The sequence below is a fragment of the Callithrix jacchus genome, chromosome 12 (genome assembly GCF_049354715.1).
Source record: "Callithrix jacchus isolate 240 chromosome 12, calJac240_pri, whole genome shotgun sequence".
Taxonomy (NCBI): Eukaryota; Metazoa; Chordata; class Mammalia; order Primates; family Cebidae; genus Callithrix; species Callithrix jacchus.
In genome coordinates, this window is record NC_133513.1 from 12621726 (window position 1) to 12642137 (window position 20412).

At 37.7% G+C, this 20412-nt stretch overlaps 1 protein-coding gene across 8 annotated transcripts in view; it reads left to right on the forward strand.

Annotated features, from left to right (window-relative positions):
• ATF7IP2 (activating transcription factor 7 interacting protein 2) overlaps positions 1-20412 on the forward strand; it is a 77585-nt gene that overhangs the window by 54067 nt on the left and 3106 nt on the right. For all 8 annotated transcript variants that reach the window (XM_035266902.3, XM_054242571.2, XM_054242572.2 and 5 more), the window contains 5 exons: positions 1352-1450; positions 7069-7244; positions 14708-14781; positions 15983-16038; positions 16345-16411. In XM_035266902.3, the coding sequence (XP_035122793.2) occupies positions 1352-1450; positions 7069-7244; positions 14708-14781; positions 15983-16038; positions 16345-16411 (472 nt within the window). The remainder of the gene's footprint in view (positions 1-1351; positions 1451-7068; positions 7245-14707; positions 14782-15982; positions 16039-16344; positions 16412-20412) is intronic.

The following is a 20412-nucleotide window of genomic DNA, read 5'->3' on the forward strand; positions in this document are numbered from 1 at the left end:
GTAAACTCTGCCTCCCAAGCTCAAGCAGTCCTCCCACCTCAGTCTCCAGAGTAGCTGGGACTACAGGTGCACACCTCCATGCTAATTTCTGTATTTTTCATAGAAATGAGATTTCACCATGTTGCCCACGCTGCCCTCAAAACTTTTGAGCTCAAACGATCCTCTACCCTCAGCCTCCCGAAGTGCTAGGATTACAAGCATGAGTCACCACACCTGGCCCATTTCAATCCTTTTAAAAAGCAGAATTTGGTGGTATTTTTCATATTATCAAAGGAAAACAAGGGAAGAAACACCTGATTCTTGGCCACTAGCCATAAGAACATATCATAGACAATGTAATTTATTATAGCTTAGCAATATTGCCTTTTGAGAGATATTCATAGCTTAGGCATTGTGTGTCAGTTGACAGGCTTAATATATAGACAGTTTCGTTTCTTTCTAAATTATCCTTTCTTAGAACTTCTACAGCCTGTTCCAAGCTTTCAACCATGCCTGGCAGAAGCTTGAGATTTTTATCTACCTTAAACTTAACATGATACAAGCATAGGCCAGGCACAATGGCTCACCCCTGTAATCCCAGCACTTTGGGAGGCCAAGGCCTTAGGCAGATCACCTGCGGTTAGGAGCTCGAAGCCAGCCTTACCAATGTTGCAAAACCCCATCTCTACTGAAAATACAAAATTAGCTGGGTATTGTGGCATGTGCCTGTAATCCCAGCTACTCAGGAGGCTGAGGCAGGAGAATTGCTTGAACTCAGGAAGCAGAGGTTGCGGTGAGCCGAGATGATGCCATTGCACTCCAGCCTGGGAAACAAGAAAACTCTGTCTCAAAAAATATATAGCAGGGCACAGTGGCGTATGCCTGTAGTCCCAGCTACTCAGGAGGCTGAGGCTGGAGGATCGCTTGAGCACAGGAGTTCTGGGCTGTAGTGTGCTATGCCAATAGGGTATCCACACTAAGTTCGGCATCAATGTGGTGACCTCCTAGGAGCAGGGGACCACCAGGTTGCCTAAGGAGGAGTGAACCAGACCAGGTCGGAAACCAAGCAGGTCAAAACTCCTGTGCTGATCAGTAGTGGGATCTTGCCTATGAATAGCCACTGCACTCCAGCCTGGGCAATATAGTGAGATCCCATCTCTTAAAAAAAAAAGGTAAAAAAAATATATATATATACACACACACACTCACACACAAGCATGAAATGTGATTTTTGAATATATATCACAATTTCTCATTTGGGTAGATGCCTAAGTCTTACAAAACAACTTGGGCAAATAATTGTCCCTCCGTCTCTATATAATATGATATGTAGTAGTATAACTTAGTATTCTTTTTTCTCTTTTTCTTCTAGGCAAAAATAGCAAAACTTAAAAGACGTATTGAAACAGTGTTATACTATCAAAGGGATTGTTTGAAACCAAACATGTTATCCAGTAATGGAGCCTGTAAGGTTTGTATAAACACAGAGGAATTTTAATAATCTATTTGACTCACATAAGTGGTTGGATTATAAGAAATGAATATATTTCCAAGGTTGGACAGAAGGTGTAATGGTAAGTAAGTTTTTACTTAGAATGCTTCCATAAATCTGTCTATGGAGAAGATACCCTTAGGTAGTAAATGCCACTTGTATTTCTTTAGTAAAGGCAGTAGAAAGACGATTGGTGATTGCCAAGACTATCTTACCCCACCCCAGTTTTATCATAGAAAGTATCAAATGTATATAGCAAAGTTGAAATAATTTCATGGTGAATAATTGTATACTCAGCACTTAGATTCTGAAAACTGAGCAAGGAGACTTTTTTTTTTGAGACAGAGTTTCACTCTTACTGCCCAGGCTGCAGTGCAGTGGTGCTCACCGCACCTCCATCCCTGCCTCCCGTGTTCCAGTGATTCTCCTTTCTCAGTCTCCCAAGTAGCTGGGATTATAGGCATTCACCAGCACGCCTGGCTAATTTTGTATTTTTAGTAGAGAACGGGGTTTTGCCGTGTCGGTCAGGCTGGTCTCGTATGCCTGTAGTCCCAGCTACATGAAGTCCCACCTACAACTCAGGTGATCTGCTCACCTCTGCCTCCTAAAGTGCTGGGATTACAGGTGTGAGCCACCCCATCTGGTCAGGAGCTTTCTTTGTAGGAAAGTTTTTACTTGAAAATCCAGTTCTTTTGTAGGTATAGGGCCATCCTTTTCATCTTGTATCTGTTTTATAAGTTGTCTTTATAAGGAATTTGTACACGTTATCTAATTATTGAATTCACTTGTTCTTTTAATGTTTGGAGTTCTACAGTGTATACTGTACTTTATTTCTGATAGGGGTTATAGGCCAGCATATTGTTATACCCAAGTGAGTAAAGGAAAGCGCCACACTCTGAGATTTGAGTTATGAGTCCTTTATTGCCAGCAACCAAGAGATGGCTAATGCCCAAAATTTTCTCTGCCCCAAAGAAAGAGTTAGGTGGTTTTCTTATACCCTAGTTTGAAAAGGGAGCGGGAGCCAAGCTAAAGCAATTTTTTCACAGAAGCAGAGCAAGCAGAAAGTTAAAAGATAAACTAGTACGTAAGAAGTAAGCTGTACCAGGTGCAGGAGCTTAAGCTGTCCCCAAAGACATACAACTTATAGATATGGGGCTCTGGGTACATAACAGGATCTACTGGTACCACTTGACTCGGCATATTATTAGCAAATGCATTCCTGGATGTGCCTGGTGTCATCCTGCCCCAGTCACACACGATAGCTATATCTTAAGGGTGGGAAAATAACTATCAGTGAAGAAGCTAAGATGGAGTTTGTCTGACTTCTTCAATTAAAAATGAGTTGGTAAGGCCAACACAGGTAGGATAACACAATGGGATTTCATTCTGGATGAATGTTCATACAGAATATTGGTTGTAATATTCTGTAAATGTCATATTTCAGTTAATTGTGCCAAGATGGTTGATAGTGATATTTAGACCTTCTATAGCTGTGGTAGATGGAAAAAAAAAAATGGTCCCTAAAAGATGTCCATGACCTTATTCCCAGAAGTTGTGAATGTTACCTTACATGGTGGAAAGGGTCTTCGTAGATATTAAATTAAGTACCCTGATACGATGGGGAGTTAATCTTGGATTATCTGGGTGGGCTCATTTTAATCACAAGGATTCTAAAAAAAGTAGCAAGAAGGTTAAGAGCAGAAAAAGGAGATGGGGCGCTGGAATGAGGTACACTGAAGATGGAGGAAGAGGCTCAAATCCAGAAATGCAGGCAGCCTCCAGAAGGAAACCCTGTTCCTTGATTTTAGCGTAGTGAAACTGACACCAAACTTGTAGGCTTCCAAAACTGTGATAAAATAAGTTTGTGTTGTTTTAAGCCATGCAGTTTGTGGTAATTTGTTAAAGTAATTTCAGCAAACTGATAGAGAATTCGATACCAGGAAGTATGGGGTGCTGCTGTAACCAATACCTAAAAATGCGAAAGTGACTTTAGGGTAATAGGTAGAGAATGGAAGAGTTTCGAGGAACATGCTTTCTAAAAAGCCTAGATTGGCTGGGCACGGTGGCTCAAGCCTGTAATCCCAGCACTTTGGGAGGCCGAGGTGGGTAGATCACCTGAGGTCAGAAGTTGGAGACCAGCCTAGCCAACATGGTGAAATCCCGTCTCTACTAAAAATATTAAAATTACCTGGGCGTGGTGGCATGTGCCTGTAGTCCCAGCTACATGGAAGGCTGAGGCAGGCGAATCACTTGAACCCAGGAGGCAAAGGTTGCAGTAAGCCAAGATCATGCCACTGCACTCCAGCCTGGGAGATAGAATGAGAAACCCCATCTCAAAAAAAAAAAACAAAAAAACCTAGATTGCCTTGAACCGACTCTTAATAGAAATTTGGAAGTTAAAGACTGCCCTTGGGGGTTAAAAGGAAATGAGGAGCACAGTGGAGAACACCTACCATGGACTTCTTACCTACATCTTCATAAACTTTTGGTAGAAATACAGACATTAAAAGCATTGTTGGTGAGGCCTTAAAAGGAAGTGAGGAACATGTCCTTGGAAACAGGAGGAAAGGGGATTTGTGTTATATAGTGGCAGGAAGATTAGTTGCATTGTGTCCTACAGTTACATGGAAAGCAGAACTTATAAACAATGAATTTGGAATTTTGTTTGGATTATGAGATTTGGTTCTTGTGTGTGTGTGTGTGTGTATCTGTTTTGTTTTTTTGATATGGAGTCTTGCTCTGTTGCCCAGGCTGAAATGCAATGTCAAAATCTCAGCTCACTGCAACCTCCACCTCACTGGTTCAAGCGATTCTCCTGCCTTAGCTTTCTGAGTAGCTGGGATTATAGGCATGTGCCACCATGCCCAGGTAATTTGTGCATTTTTGGAAGAGATGAGGTTTCACCATATTGGCCAGGCTGGCCTCGAACTCCTGACCTCGTGGTCTGCCTGCCTCGGCCACCAAAGTATTGGGATTACAGGTGTGAGCCACTGTGCCAGGCCCTATTTTATCTTATTTTTGGAGTCAAAGTCTCACTCTGTTGTCCAGGTTGGAGTGCAGTGACACAATCTTGGCTCAATGCAACATCTGCCTCCTGGGTTCAATCAATTTTTGTACCTTAGCCTCCGTAGTAGCTGGGATTACAGGGGCTTATGAGGTTTCTGAGCAAAGTATTGTAGGTTTAGCCTGGTTTCTTCTTGCTTCTTATTACAAAGTGAGAAAAAAGAAAAATTGAAGAAAAAACTGTTTAGCAGAAAGGACTTGAAGATTCAGGAAATTCTCAGCCTGTCCAGATTGCAGAAGACTCTAGGCGGCTCACTCTCAGAAGAGCATGCCCTGGAGAGAAAGTCAACGTTTTGGCTGGATACCCTTTTCCTAGTGCCTTGGAAGGATCAAATGTCTCAGTATTCAGTCACATCAAGGGCTCCTTGAACACACTAAGCATAACGACTCTCTTTCAGCAGGAAGTTCCCCTGTTTAGGTTTAGTGTGTAGCTCCTCACCTCTTCTTGTAAGCTGAGGTTTCAATGACAGTTTACTTTTCAGAGCTGTTACAGTGCCATACTGCTTAGCTTCATTCTTCTGGTTCCACTGGGTCTCCCATTTAGTCTCTGCAGGTGTCACCTCAAGCCCAAGTCCTGTTGAGTGGGAAATTGGAAAAGTTGGCCTACAGTCGCTACACTGCAGCGGATTGGGCCTGCCATTGCCCCCAATGTCAGATAGGACACAACTGATACTGCCGCTGTGGTGAATTGGGCCCCTGATCCTGCAAGTATGAAACTGGGGGCGGGGTGGCGGGGGGTTGCTTCTGCTGCTACAGGTTTGGGGCAACAGATGGGTGCCCAGCTTCCGATGCAGATATATGGAGAGTAAAAAGAAAACTTGAGGGCCGGGTGCGGTGGCTCACGCCTATAATCCCAGCACTTTGGGAGGCCGAGGCGGGTGGATCACGAGGTCAAGAGATTGAGACCATCCTGGTCAACATCGTGAAACCCCGTCTCTACTATCTCTACTAAAAATACAAAAAATTAGCTGGACATCGTGGCGCATGCCTGTAATCCCAGCTACTCAGGAGGCTGAGGCAGGAGAATTGCCTGAACCCAGGAGGCGGAGCTTGTGTCAGAGCCAAGATCGCGCCATTGCACGCACTCCAGCCTGGGTAACAAGAGCGAAACTCTGTCTCAAAAAAAAAAAAAAAAAAGAAAACTTGAGGTTACTCACTGTGGTGCTGCTACTCAGTCATGAATTCCTCAGCCAGTCTGCCTTTTGCTTTACATCTTTCAGAGTTAGGATTGTTTGTCAAATTATTTCCAGTTTCATGTTTATTATTTGGAACCAGTAGGGAAGAAGTTTGGTTTAACAAAGAAACGTCATGGATTGTCCTGGCCTGGATTGACGTTCAAAGTTGGGGGCGGGGCGAGGAAGATAAGATACTAATGAATTCTCATTACTGGTGGTTCTCAACAGTCTTAGAGCTTTATGATACTGATATTCTTAACAATGTTTTAATTAGAGGGGAAGAGCAGGCAAGAGCCTATGCCACCTTGTCCTGGAACTGAAAGGATACCAAATATTTTTTGCTACTACTTTCTTATGTTACTTAAACCTATTTCTATGTATAAAATCTGTTCTCTTAAGATAATAACATTTCAGAATTCTGTCTTTACATAAACGCATTTTTGTTGATTCTGTCCCTTAGAAAAGTTTTTGAGTTGGGCAGTCACTTGATGCTTTTGAATTTATATATGTTTTTTATAGATATTTATAAATGTATACTTACATATTTATAGCTATGTATTTATAAATGTATACTTATATATTTATAGATATATATATATATATTTATATATATACAAAATGTTGCAAGTTCTCGACCAAAACAGAATACAAAATGTTTCAGCTCCAAGTTTTACATAAACTCAACTGGAAGAGCAAGTTGGCAATCTGAGTTATTTCTAGTCTTTATTAAAAGTAAAATTTTCTTGTTAAGTATAGGGTTTATTAGTTCCTAAAACTTAGTCTAATAGAAATCAAGTGTTGTCTAAAGTACGTAAACATTTTTCTTTCTTGCCATCCAAGCTAGGAAGTTAATGTGTACCATCTGTTTGGTTTCTTCAAAGTTTTTTGGTTTTTCTTGAGACAGAGTTTCGCTCTTGTTTCCCAGGCTGGAGTGCAATGGTGTGATCTCAGCTCACCACAACCTCTGCCTCCTGGATTCAAGCAGTTCTCCTGCCTCAGCCTACCAAGTAGCTAGGATTACAGGCATGTGCCACCACGCCCAGCTAATTTTGTATTTTCAGTAGAGATGGTGTTTCTCCATGTTGTCAGGCTGGTCTTGAACTCCCAACCACAGGTGATCCTCTCGCCTCAGCCTCCCAAGTGTTGGGATTACAGGTTGAGCCACCACAACCGGCCTGAAGTTTTTAAAAATTCATTTTGGCAGGCAAATCACAATTATAGTCATCAGCCTTCACAATACATGTGATTTAACTTATGTTTTGCCATATGTATGCAAGAATACTTTGAAAATGCTAATTTGGTGGAAGGATACAATTGGTAAACTTCCCCTCAACTGCTTTTTTCTTACCCATTTAATAGGTTGCAAATTCAGAGACTATCATTTTGGATAATAATCCGGAGTCAGTTATCATTTTGGATAATAATCCGGAGTCAGTTGAAAGGTCTTCTGTGAATGATGAGACTTTTAACCCTTCAGAAAAAGAAAGTAAAAAAATTAAACTGTCACCAGATCAGAATGAATCTGTTTCTGAAAGGTAGGTATTTCTACAAAAATGCATAAATTTATCTAAATCTACAATAATGATTTTTTTCTTCATTACAGTTTTAGAGCTTTATAATATTGATCATTCTTAACATTTTCTCTTAAAGTATCCTATAGTTTTACTTTTATATATTAAAGTATACTTCAGTTTTGGGGTTATTTGAGATAGGGTCTGACCTTGTTTGCCCAGGCTGGAGTACAGTGGTACAGTCACAGCTCACTGCAGACTTGACATCGTGGGCTCAAGTGATCTTTCACCTCAGCCTCCCAAGTAGCTGGGACTACAGGCATGCATCACCACGCTGGGCTTATTTTTTGTAGGAGCCAGGTTTTGCCACTTTGCCCAGGCTGGTCTGGAATTCCTGAGTCAAGCAATCTGCCTGCCTCAGCCACCCAGAGTGCTGGGATTACAGGCATGAGCCACTGCTCCTGGACCTATACTTGAGATTTTAAAAAGAAGAAAACTTATCATCAAAAATAGGTAGGTTAAATGATGGCCATTGTTTGAAGAACACCACCCTTTCCCACAAGTAACTGCATACAGAAGGGGCTCTAAGACAAAGGAGAACCGAGGAGGAGGAGTACAGATCTAAACCATTTACAGTAGATTTTTGTTTTGGGGGATTTAACATGTAGTTATGACCCTTCAGGAGATGCTCTCGTAGTCTGTAATACCGTGGCCCACATTTTAGTTTTAAGTCAGGAAGCTGCTGTAAAGGAGGCATTTAGCTGAAGAAGGCAAAAGCCACATTTCAGTAACACTTTGTAGTGACCCCTTATTGATGTGTGTGCTGACACTCATGAAATAACAAAAAAGAAAAAATGCTAGTGATGTAAGTGAAAAAGACACCATTAAAATAGTGCTTTATAGACAAATATGTCCAATTTAGCTGTGGTTTGTATCTTTTATGAACAAATCTATCTCATGTTCTATTCTGAAGGAAGAACCCTGCAATTTATAAAACTGTTTGAGGCAGCACTCTCAGTCCATGGTGAATGTGCAAATAGGTGTAACAAATGTGTAACATGATTTTGATGGCTTTAATGGTGAGTTTCATAAAACATTTAAGCCAGAATAACACCAGCGTTAAGCAAACTCTTCCAAAGAATAGAAAAAGAGGGAATGTTCTTCACTTCATTTTATGAGACACCATAACATCTTACAGAAATGGAAATTTACAGCCTGCTTTAAATCACAAAATAGATGCAGGTGTCCTACCAAATTTAGTAGGCTCATGCCTGTCATCCCAGCACTTGGAGAGGCCAAGGCAGGTGGATCACAAGATTAGTTGTTCAAGATTAGCCTGGCCATGATGATGAAATCCTTTCTCTACTAAAAATACAAACATGAGCCAGGCGTGGTGGCGGGCCCCTGTAATCCCAGCTACTCAGGAGGCTGAGGCAGAGAATTGTTTGAACCCAGAAGGCAGAGATTGCAGTGAGCCAATATCATGCCACTGCATTCCAGCCTGAGTGACAGAGCCAGACTCTGTCTCAAAAAAAAAAAAAAGTTTTCACTTTGTTCAAGTTAATTTTATAGAGTACAGTTTCAGTCAGTATCTCAGTGTGTAATTTTATGGAACTTAACCTTCTGTGATTCTAAAATGTGTATGTAAATTCAATGAGGTGAGAGGTCAAGATACTCTAGAGAATCAAAACGGAAGGAATTTGCCATCAGATGGAGGGTATTACAGAGCTATAGTAATATAGTATGAGATTGTTAGACTGATCTATTTGTCTAGGACGTGCCAAAGAGTCCAGAAACCTATGTATATATGTACTTGTGATAACTGACTTTTAGTAAACAATGTCATTTTGTTTGCTCTTTATGTTGGGAGAAATATGAAATTGGACCCCTATGTCAAGCAATACAAAAAAACTAATCTCATGTGGATTAAGGAACTAAAAATATCTCAAGGAAATCGTAAAGCTTTTAGGATATAGAATGTCTTCATGAACGTGGATAGGGAAAGATTTCTTAGGACATAAATGCCCTTGCCATAAAAGAAGAAGTAATTTTACCACATTATTTCTCAAAAGAGACTATAAAGATAGTGAGAAGACAGGCCATCTGAGGTGAAGATACTCACAGCACATATAACCTGTAGAGTACTAGTACCTACAATATGTATAAAGAACTTCAACAAATTAATGAGTAAAAGCCAGATAATACAAGAGAAAAATGGGCACAAGACTTGTGCATCCACTTCACAAAAGAGGAGTTTGAAATGGCCAATGATCATATGAAAAGGTGTTCATTTTCATTAGTAATCAGGGAAATGCAAATTAAAACCACAATGAGATATTTCATGAGATAAGGAAAAAATACATTTAAAATTCTGACTACTGGGTTTCAGTGAGGTTTTGAAATAAAGGAAATTGTATTTATTTAATATTATGTTGTTGGGATATAAATTGGTATAGTACTCTAAAAGAAAATTGACATTATCTGGAAATATCAAAGATTTGAATATCCTTTAACCTGGCAGTCCCACCTCTTGATAACCCTAGTTAGACGTATATCTATTGTATGTAGATATACAATAGAATGTATGTATGGGAATGTTTATTAGCAGCAGTTTTCGTAACAGCCAAAAACTGGAAGGAAAAAGTACCCATCTATAGTTGAAAAAGAAATTACAGTAAATCCATAAAGTGGAATATTGTACATTAATTAAAATGAAGGAACTGCATTCACATGCAGTAGTATGGGTTATTCCAACAAAGTATGATTCCATTTAAATTAAATTCAAAAATAACCAGAAAGTGCATGCTTCAGGAATTCTAAGCTGGATAGTAAATCTATAGAGTAAAACAAGGAGATTAGTACCACATACGCTATGTATGGGGAGGAAGTTTATGATATAGAATAGAAGCATAGGGGTTTCTGAAGTGCTGATAATTTACCTAAATAGTGGCTACATGGGCACTAGCATGGTAATTACTTAATGGAAAATACATACTTTAATATAATCTGGAAATAACCTTTTAATCAGAAAAGTTATTTATGCTTAGTGTAACTTTAATGATGTGTAAGGTTCATCTTTACAATCTTACTACCAGTTTTCTATTTGTCCTGTTTTATGGTCCTTTTCCTCATATGTATCTCTGTCTCTCTGTTTTAGCCATCTTTTGGATTATTCTTTCTTTCCATTTTCCATTACCTTTTTAAATTACACTGTTTTCAGTGTTCTTTAGAAGTCATACTAAGATCATGATAGGGAGTCTTTACTCATTGGAGTCTTAATATGCAGTCCTGCTTCTGCTGTTTTATAGACAATGCTTGCTCTTAGCTTTATTGACTCTTTAGTTCATGGACATTTATCGCAGATTAGGGAAAATATAAATGGTGCTACTGTGAACATTCTTTTACATGTCTTTTGATGAATGTACATATGAACACTTCTGTTGGACATATGCCTAGAAGTGGAATTGCTAGGTCATAAGGTATGTATCTCTTGAGGTCTAATAGATACCACCAACCAGTTTACCACAAAAGTTGTACCAAGTATACTCCCACTATGAGTACATGAGATTCTTGTTACTGCATATCCTTGTTAACTCCTGGTCATATCTCTTTCTTTTTACCCATGCTGGTGTATAGCATTACATTGTGGTTTTAATTTCTATTTCCTTCTAATAATGAAAATTAAGCAAATTTGCATGTTTGTTAGCCATTTGGATGTCTTCTTTATTTTTTGCTTTGTCTTTTCAAGTGTTTTTACCAGATACGTTTATTATAAATATCTTTCCTGACCCAAAGTCTTCTTGTTTCCCTAATGGTGTCTTATATGAACCAACTGTACTTAATTTCAGTGTTGTCTTTTTTATATAGATTCTGCTTTTCTGATGAATGCCCCATCTGTTTTAACTGTTTTCTCCATCTTTTGTATTTTTTAAATTATTAATCAGTTATTTTAATGCTCTTGTTTTAACTCCAGTATTTGGATCACCTGTGCATTTGTTTCTGTTTTTCTGCCAGTCTTCAGTCTTTTTTGGCATGCTTGATAGTCTGAAAAATTGTTGAGGCACTAAGTGATATCTTACCATAAAACAAGATAGGCTTGTGGTAATTTTGGTAAGGCTCCTTCTACCTCTAGTTCACTCTGGTCCCTAAGACATAGCCTACCATGGATCCCATCTGAAAGCTTGGACTGTCTGCCAGGGCTTCTTTACCTTGGTGGGTCCCAGATATTAATCCTTACCTCCTAAGTACTTAAAAATTTTTTATGGATTAGCAGCAAAAAATAGAGCTATCAGTCTTTCATCCAATTTATGACTGCCATTACTAGAATACAAAAATATATACAAGAGAAATTTGACAAAAGAAATTACTAGAAGGCAAAGTAGATAGAAAATCAAATATTCTTTCTGGTTTTTTTTTGAGATGGAGTCTCGCTCTGTCACCTAGGCTGGAGTGCAGTCGTGCAGTCTTGGCTCACTGCACCCTCTGCCTCACGAGTTCAAGCGATTCTTCTGCCTCAGCCTCCCAAGTAGAGCTCTCACCACACCTGGCTAATTTTTTGTATTTTTAGTAGAGAGAGGCTTTCACCATGTTATCCTGGCTGGTCTCAAACTCCTGACCTCAGGTGATCCACCTGCCTCCCAAAGTACTGGGATTACAGGCATGGCGCTCAGCTGAAAAGCAAATATTCTTAATAAAATTTAGATTTAAGTATTTGCTTTTGTTTCTTAGTTAGAAATAATGACAACAGTTGAGGAAAGTGTGAATGTAAGAGAAATGGAAAATACAGAAGACCCAAGTTGAATATGTAGAAATGAAAAATATTATAACTAAAGTGAAAAATAGACTGTGCAGAATTAATAACAGAGTAGTTAAGTATTGATTTCTTTTTAAGTATCAGTAAAATAGGTATGGAAAATGTTCAGAAGAAAAAGACTGAAAAAACAATGAACAGAGCGTCAGAGATCTATGGAACAGTATAAACAGTTAATACACATATTATTGGAGTATCACCAAGGCAGGGGCTGAGCAAATGCTTGAAGATACAATGTCTGAAAATTTTCCATAGTTGATACAAATTCTAAACCCATAAATGAAAAAAGTTAACAAGTCCCAAGCAGAAGAAACATAAAAGCATAGAAAATCACATCATCAGATTGCTGAAAATCAGCAGTAAAGAAAAAATTTTAAAAAGTAGCCACACAAAAGACACATCAGGTAGAACAGAACAAAAAGTAAGAATGGCAACAGACTTCTTGCTGTAACCTGTGCAAACTATAAAGCATCTCTAAAATTTTAAGATAATACATACTTAAAAGGATTGAAAGGTTAAAAAAAAAAGTCCATTCAGAATTCTATACCCAGTAAAATTATGTTTCAAAATTGTAGGGGGAAAACAGACTTTTTTAAACCAAAAAAAGGTGAGAGAATATATCTTCAACAGACCTACACTATAAGAAATTTTGAAGGAGATTTTTCAGGCAAAAGGAAAATAGTATTAGATCGAAATTTGATTCTGTACAAACTAATATAGAGTGACAGACATGGTAAATATGGCAAAAAGTTTCTATATAGTGTATACACATCACACACACACTATATAGAAACACTACATCCTACATATTTGAATATATATAGTTTAGAAATTATATATACACACAAGCAAGAAACAATTGGAATTTGAAATTTAAAGTGAATGCCATTTACAGTAACATCAGAGAACATAATATATTTGGGGATAAACCAAAACCACCTAACCTAAAATTGTAAAGTATTACTGAAGAATTTAAGGAGACCTAAATAAGTGGTGAGGTATGCAACTTTCATGAACCAGAAAATTCACTGTTAAGACGTTACCTCACTGCAAATTGCATATCAGTCAGTGTCTCATCCATTTTTGTAGAAAGTAACAAACTGATTAAAAAGTTTAGGCCAGGCATGATGGTTTACATTTATAATCCCACAGCACCTTGGGAGGCTAGGGCAAGAGGATCGCTTGTGGCCAGGAGTTCAAGACCAGCCTGGCCAACATAAACAGTTTAATTTTTTTTAAAAAAATTAGGCCTGGTGACACATGCCTGTCATCCCAGCTACTTAGGAGGCTGAGGCAAGAGGATCCTTTGACTCCAGGAGGTCCAGGCTGCAGCAAAATACATTTGTACCACTGCACTCCAGCCTGGGAAGACAGAGCAAGAGTGTCTCTTTTTAAAAAACTTATATATATATACATATATACACACACACACACACACACGTGAAAATGCAAATAGCTAGAAGATGAAAACGGTGTTGGGAAAGAACAAAGTTAGAAGACTACACCATCTTTGTTCAGGACTTAACTATAAAGCTATAGTAGTAAGATGGTGGTTTGGCACAGGAATAGGCATGTTGACTAATTGACACACTAGAGAATGCACATGTAGTTCATTGGTTACAACAAAGGTACTAAGGTAGCTTATCAGGAAAAGACAGTTTTTTCCACAAAAGTTGCTGGAATAGAGGGAAAAGTGAACCTCAGCTCTTACTTCATACCATAAACAAAAATTAACTCAAATGGATCATAGACCTAAATACAAACAGTAAAAGTATAAGATGTTTACAAGAAAATGGTATAATTGAGCTGGGCACAGTGGCTCATGCCTGTCATCCCAGCACTTAGGGAGGCTGAGGCAGGCAGATCCCCTGAGATCAGGAGGTCGAGACCATCCTGACCAACATGGTGAAACCCCATCTCTACTAAAAATACAAACGTTAGCCAGGGGTGGTGGCATATGCCTGTAATCCCAGCTACTTGAGAGGGTGAGGCAAGAGAATCTCTTGAACCCGGGAGGTAGAGGTTGCAGTGAGCTGAGATCACCCCCATTGCACTTCAGCTTGGACAACAAGAGTGAAACTCCATCGCAAAAAAAACATAAAAGTTGAACTTGTAAAAACAAAAACATTCAGGGTCAAAATGGCTCAGAATATTCTGTAACCATAATCAGCATCATTTTTCATTATTGCCTCAATTAAAAACATTTGTGGTAAATATTGCTACTGGAGAGATACAATAAAGAGTGGTAGCAGTTCTTTTTATAATAATTTTCTTTAAGAGCCCAGGTCTCTTTATGGTTTTCAATAGATTTCTCTCAGTTACATGATGTTTCATTTTTATAAAGGCCAATATATATGCTCAAGTGATACTTGTGTGTTTTACATATTTATGTCCATTGTACATTATACATATTTTTTGAATCATGAATAGATCCCTACTACATTTTATGGTTCTATTATTGGATTTTCATTACCTTTTGGTCATATAACCGAATTGGTAATAAATGGAGGTTTTTTTTGGGAGGGGCATTTAGTTTTACCATTTCTATTTGCCCCCACGATTGTTCAATTAAAACATTATAAAATGTTAAGTTAGAGGACTTCTAACCACTAATTGCATGTTTACGCCTGATAATGCATGTTTAGTTTTTGTTTTTAATTTCTTTTTATCATTTTAGTAACAATGATGATGTTATGTTGATTTCTGTGGAAAGTCCTAATTTGACAACTCCAATTACATCAAATCAAACAGGTATCTTAAGCTGATTAGAATATGATCTATCAAGTTAGAAGGCCTTAAATTAATGTTTGCTTAATTTATGTCATGGTTAATATTTCATTTTAACCTTGTGTTTTATCAGTTTATGGCCTTTTGTTTCTTTTACATGTTTAATGACTTTGTAAGTTGTAAAACTACTTAACTTTTATGTACGTTATTTTTAATCATTTGACCTGGCCTTTTATTGATGGTAGTGATGGTTTGTTTTTTGTGTTTTTGTTTTTTATATATTATCTTATAGTCTACTTCAGTTTTAAAATTTGTCTAGTCAGTCTGGACATGGTGGCTCATGCCTGTAATCCCAGCTCTTTGGGAGGCTGAAGCAGGCAGATCACGAGATCAAGAGTTTGAGACCAGCCTGGCCAACATGGTGAAACCCTGTCTCTACCAAGAATACAAAAATTAGCCAGGTGTGGTGGTGCATGCCTGTCATCCCAGCTACTCGGGAGGCTGAGGCAGGAGAATTGCTTCCACCCAGGAAATGGAGGTTGCAGTGAGCTGAGATCATGCCACTGCACTCCAGCCCGGGCGACAGAGCAAGACTCCCTCTCAAAAAAAAAAAAAAAATTACCCTTAGATTTCCAATGGTAACTTCTCTCTCTCTCAAAAATGCCCATCTTGTTTGGCTCATAATTTCTCATCTAAAATTTCCCATTTTCATTTCATTTTCTACTATATTAGAGAATTTGCATCTTAATTTTAAAAGCTTAGCTTCCACTTAATCCTACTTAATTATCCCCACAGTTTGGGCTGTTAAGATTGTGAATACAGAGAGTTAACAAGGACGTTAAGCATTTATCTGAGGCTTCCTACTGGTTCCAGGAAGAGTGCTTCAAAGCCATGTCAGGCAGTTTTAGTCTAAAGATACTGTGAATTAAAAGTATGTGTATTTCCAAGTGTATTTTCTCATGCAAATTTACAGGTAAATTTAAAAAAATAAGACCGTTACCAATATAGGTGTAAAGTTACAGAAAGAAAAAATTGTTTGACCCAAAACTACATTTTCTTAAAAAAAATTCCATTGTCAGTCTTTGGAATAGGTAAAGTCAATTGAGTTACTTTTTATAATTATATAATTAACAGCTGATTAGTATCTATTTTGTTTTAGTGTTCATATTTCACAAAGTCCATAACTATTGTTTAATAAATCTGTCAAATATCTAATTTCCTTCAGATACCAGAAGTACTACATCAGGATATTCCAGCAGTTCTCCCAATGCTGAAGTTATGGTGGGTAATAAATACTGACTCTGAATATTGTTCATTTAAATATACTAGTTCAAGGAACTTTTAGTGTTTGCTACATGGTGGATGATTTAGTTTTAGTCCAACTTATATATTGAAAAGGAGACCGCTAATAAGCATATTTTATAATGATACTATTTTATAAGAGCTTTTTAATAGTAGAGTTAAACCACAAGAGTCTTGAGAATGTTCCATCTGGTTTCTAAATGGTAATTTAAAATTTCATTTTTAAATTTTTAAAAACTTTCAGCTATTGAGGCAAAGTTTTATTTTTTATTAACAATTTTTTAGGTTGTACAGAAGAAACCTGATTCTGTAATTGATTTGACAAAAGAAGGCCTCTCCAACTACAATACAGGTAAAAGGATTTTTTAGATCTTTTTTTTTAAAAAGGACAGAAGGGTAACAACTCACAGTGCACTGGGCCCACTTATCAAATTTGTTTTAATACGTTAGTGTATGTTTATGCAGTTTTAGCACATGTGCAGATTCATGAACTTCCATCATAGTCAAAGTACAGAATTGTTCTGCCGCTACAAGGCTCCTTCATGCTACCCCTTTATACTTAACACCTTGTTTCTGCCCAGACCCTGGCAACCACCAGTCTGTTCTGTACTATAATTATGTTATATGAATTTGATAACATAGTATGTGTCCTTCTGAGATTGACTTCTTTCATTCAGCATAATGCTGAGGGTCATCCCCATTGTTGTGTATCAGTAGTGTGTTCCTCTTTATTGCCAAGAGTAGCCTGTGGTGTGGATGCATCACAGTTTGTTTATTCATAAATTCATTGAAAGATCTGGCTTATTTGGGACTTCTACAAATTTCTTTTCTTCCTTTGGTACGTACTTTTTAGTATAGTAGCTGAGAGGACACATAGCGAAGCATAAACTGGGGTATAACATGAAAATGTAGAGAGAATGACAACAGTGTCTCATCTTGCAGGGATTTAAGGAAAAAGAAGTGAAATACAGTCGTGGGGCTGAGATCAGTTATAGGGTCTCATTCAAATTTAATGAAAAATATAAACCCACATATCCAAGATGTTTAATAAACTCCACGTAGGATAAACACAAAAGAAATCATACCAAGACATATCATAGTCAAGTTCCTGAAATCCAGTGATAAGGAGAAAGATGAAATTACAATGTAGATAAAAGAACAAAGAATTCACAGATTTCTAGGCTAGAATGCAGGCCAAAGGACAATTGAGTAACTTCATTAAAGGACTGGGGGAAAATACCTGTCAACCTATAATTCTTTATCTAGAGAATAAGTCTTTCAAAAATGAAAGCGGCTTTTGGAGGGCAGGGCAGGAGGATGGCTTGAGTCCATGAGTTTGAGAACATTCTAGGCAACATAGCAAAACCCATCTCTACAAAAATTAATTAAAGCAGAATTAAAATTTTTCAGATCAACAAATTTGTCGCCAGCAGACCTTTACTATCAGAAATAAAGGAAATTCTTCAAGTGATAGTAAAAGATACCAGATGGAAAGTAGATCTACACAAAGGAATACAACTATATTATAGAATTTATGTAGAAGAAGATGAAAACAGTAGTGCAAAAGATAGTCACAGGATTGAAAGTATGCTGTTATAAGGCTCTTGAGTGGTATCATGTTATTTGAAACTAGACTATGATAAGTTAAAGATACATATGGTAATGCCTAAGCAACAATTTTTTCTTTTAAATAGAAGTAAAGCTATAGTGATGATAAAGTGTAATTTTTTAAATATGCAATCTAAGAAGCCAAAAAAGAAAGCAGACAAAGAACAAGAGTCATAGAGAACAAAAGGCAAAATGATCAACTTAAACCCAGCCACAATTATAATAAATGTAAATGGTCTAAACACTCCACTGAAAAGCATTGTTACACTGGAGATAAAAGACCCAACTTTGATTATAAGAGATGTACTTTAAAAAGGAAATAAACATTAAAATCAGGTTAGAATGAAAGTCCTTATTATCATAAAGTTGAGTTTCTTTTGTAGTCTGTTTTAATTTGCCACAGGTCTGTTGACTTACTGCCTTGGAAGAAGGAATCTTATTTATAAGAAATTATATTTGTTTAGGATATTTTAAATACTCAGCTGTTGGCTAAAAATGTAAAGCAGGTTATTTGTATCGTTCTTAACCTGTGAATTATAATTTTACAAATCTGTCTCTTATTAAACAAGTACAAAACAGCTGAACAGACTGCAGATTAAAATAATAAAGCCATTACTTCTTCTAGGAAGGTTTTGTAAACAATGCAGAATCTCGTTCATCCTTGACAAAAGAAAAATGATTTGAATAGTTGTATCACAGGATATAAATGGACTTTTGAATAGTTGTATCACAGGATATAAATGGACTTAAAATGATTTTTACTGCTTAATTCTGGAATTTTTAGCTACCCAACTTTCATACTTTCCAGTATAAACCCTGTTTTCTTAACCGTCTCTGTATTTACTCTCTTAATTTTTTTTGTTTTAAACTTTGTGCTCTGGGGTACACGTGCAGGATGTGCAGGTTTGTTACATAGGTAAAGGTATGCCATGGTGGTTTGCTGCACCAATCAACCCATCGTCCAGGTATTAAGCGTAGCATGAATTAGGTATTTTTCCTAATGCTCTCTCCACCCACTGCGTTTCCCCAACAGGCCTAGTGTGTGTTGTTCCTCTCCCTGTTTCCATGTATTCTCATTCTTCAGCTCCCACATATAAGTGAAAACATGTGGTGTTTAGTTTTCTGTTCCTGCATTACTTTGCTGAGGATAATGGCTTACAGCTCCATCCATGTCTCTGCAAAGCACAGGATCTCCATTTTTTTAAAAAAAAAAAAAAAAAAAAAAAAAAAGGAGTCTTGCTGTCGCCAGACTGGAGTGCAGTGGTGCAACCTCTGCATCCCCACCCAGTTCAAACAATTCCCGTGCCTCAGCCTCGAAAGTAGCTGGGACTACAGGCACATACCATCATGGCTGGCGAATTTTCTTTTTTTTTGTATTTTAGTAAAGGCTGGGTTTCACCATGTTAGCCAGATGGTCTCAATCTCCTGACCTCATGATCTGCTCTCCTCAGCCTCCCAACTGTTCCTTTTTATGACTGCATACTATTCCATGGTGTATATGTACCACATTTTCATTATCTAGTCAATCACTGATAGGCCTTTGGGTTGATTCCATGTCTTTGCTATTGTGAATATTGCTGCAGTGAACATATACATGTGTCTTTATAATAGAATGATTTATATTCCTTTGGATATATATCCAGTAATGAGACTGCTGGGTCAAATTGCAATTTTGTGATTAAATCGCCAAAAGCAATTGCAACAAAGCAAAAATTGACAAATGGTATCTAATTAAAGAGCTTCTGTACTGCAAAAGAAACTATCATCAGAGCAAACAGACAACATACAGAATGGGAGAAAATTTTTGTAATCTGTTCATCTGACCAAAGTCTAATATCTAGAATCTAAAAGGAACTTAAATTTACAAGAAAAAAAACCCCATTAGAAAAAAAAACCTCATTAAAAAGTGGACAAAAGACATGAACAGACGTTTCTCAAAAGAAAACATACATGCAGCTAACAAACATGAAAAAAAACTCCCCATCACTGCTCATCAGATTAATGCAAATCAAAACCATGATGAGGTACCGTCTCACATCAGTCAGAATGTTGATTATTAAAAAGTCAAAACAACAGATGCTGGCAAGGTTGTGGAGAAATAGGAATGTGTTTACACTATTTGTGGGAATGTAAATTAGCAATGTAAATTAGTTCAACCATTGTGGAAGACAGTCTGGTGATTCCTCAGTGATTTAGAACTGGAAATACTGTTATTTGTTGTTGGGGTTTTTTTTGGTTGTTTTTTTTTTTTGAGTCCCTTTTTTTTTTTCCTGTCTTCTGTGACCAGGCTGGAGTGCAGTGGCATGATCTTGGCTCACTTCAACCTCCACCTCTCAGGTTTAAGCAATTCTCCTATCTCAGCCTCCCGAGTAGCTAGGAGGAAAGGCATGTACCACCATGCCCGGCTAATTTTGTATTTTTAGTAGAGAGGGGTTTCACTGTGTTGCCCAGGCTGATCTGGAACTTGTGACCTTAAGTCATCTACCCTCCTCAGTGCCCCAAAGTTCTGGGATGACAGGCGTGAGCCACTATGCCCAGCCTGCCCAGGTGTCTTCAATCCATTCTTTTACTTACTTGTACCTTCTTTTCCTGCCACCCACCTACATTTTTCTTGTTTGCCTCCTTTCTTCCTCTCACCATCTGTTTTATTTTCCTTTCTGTTTCTCCTCCTTCCCCTGTTCTTTTCCCCAGTCTACATCATTTTTCGTTTGAGTTCCTACAACTTGGGTATAGATTAAATGGCTC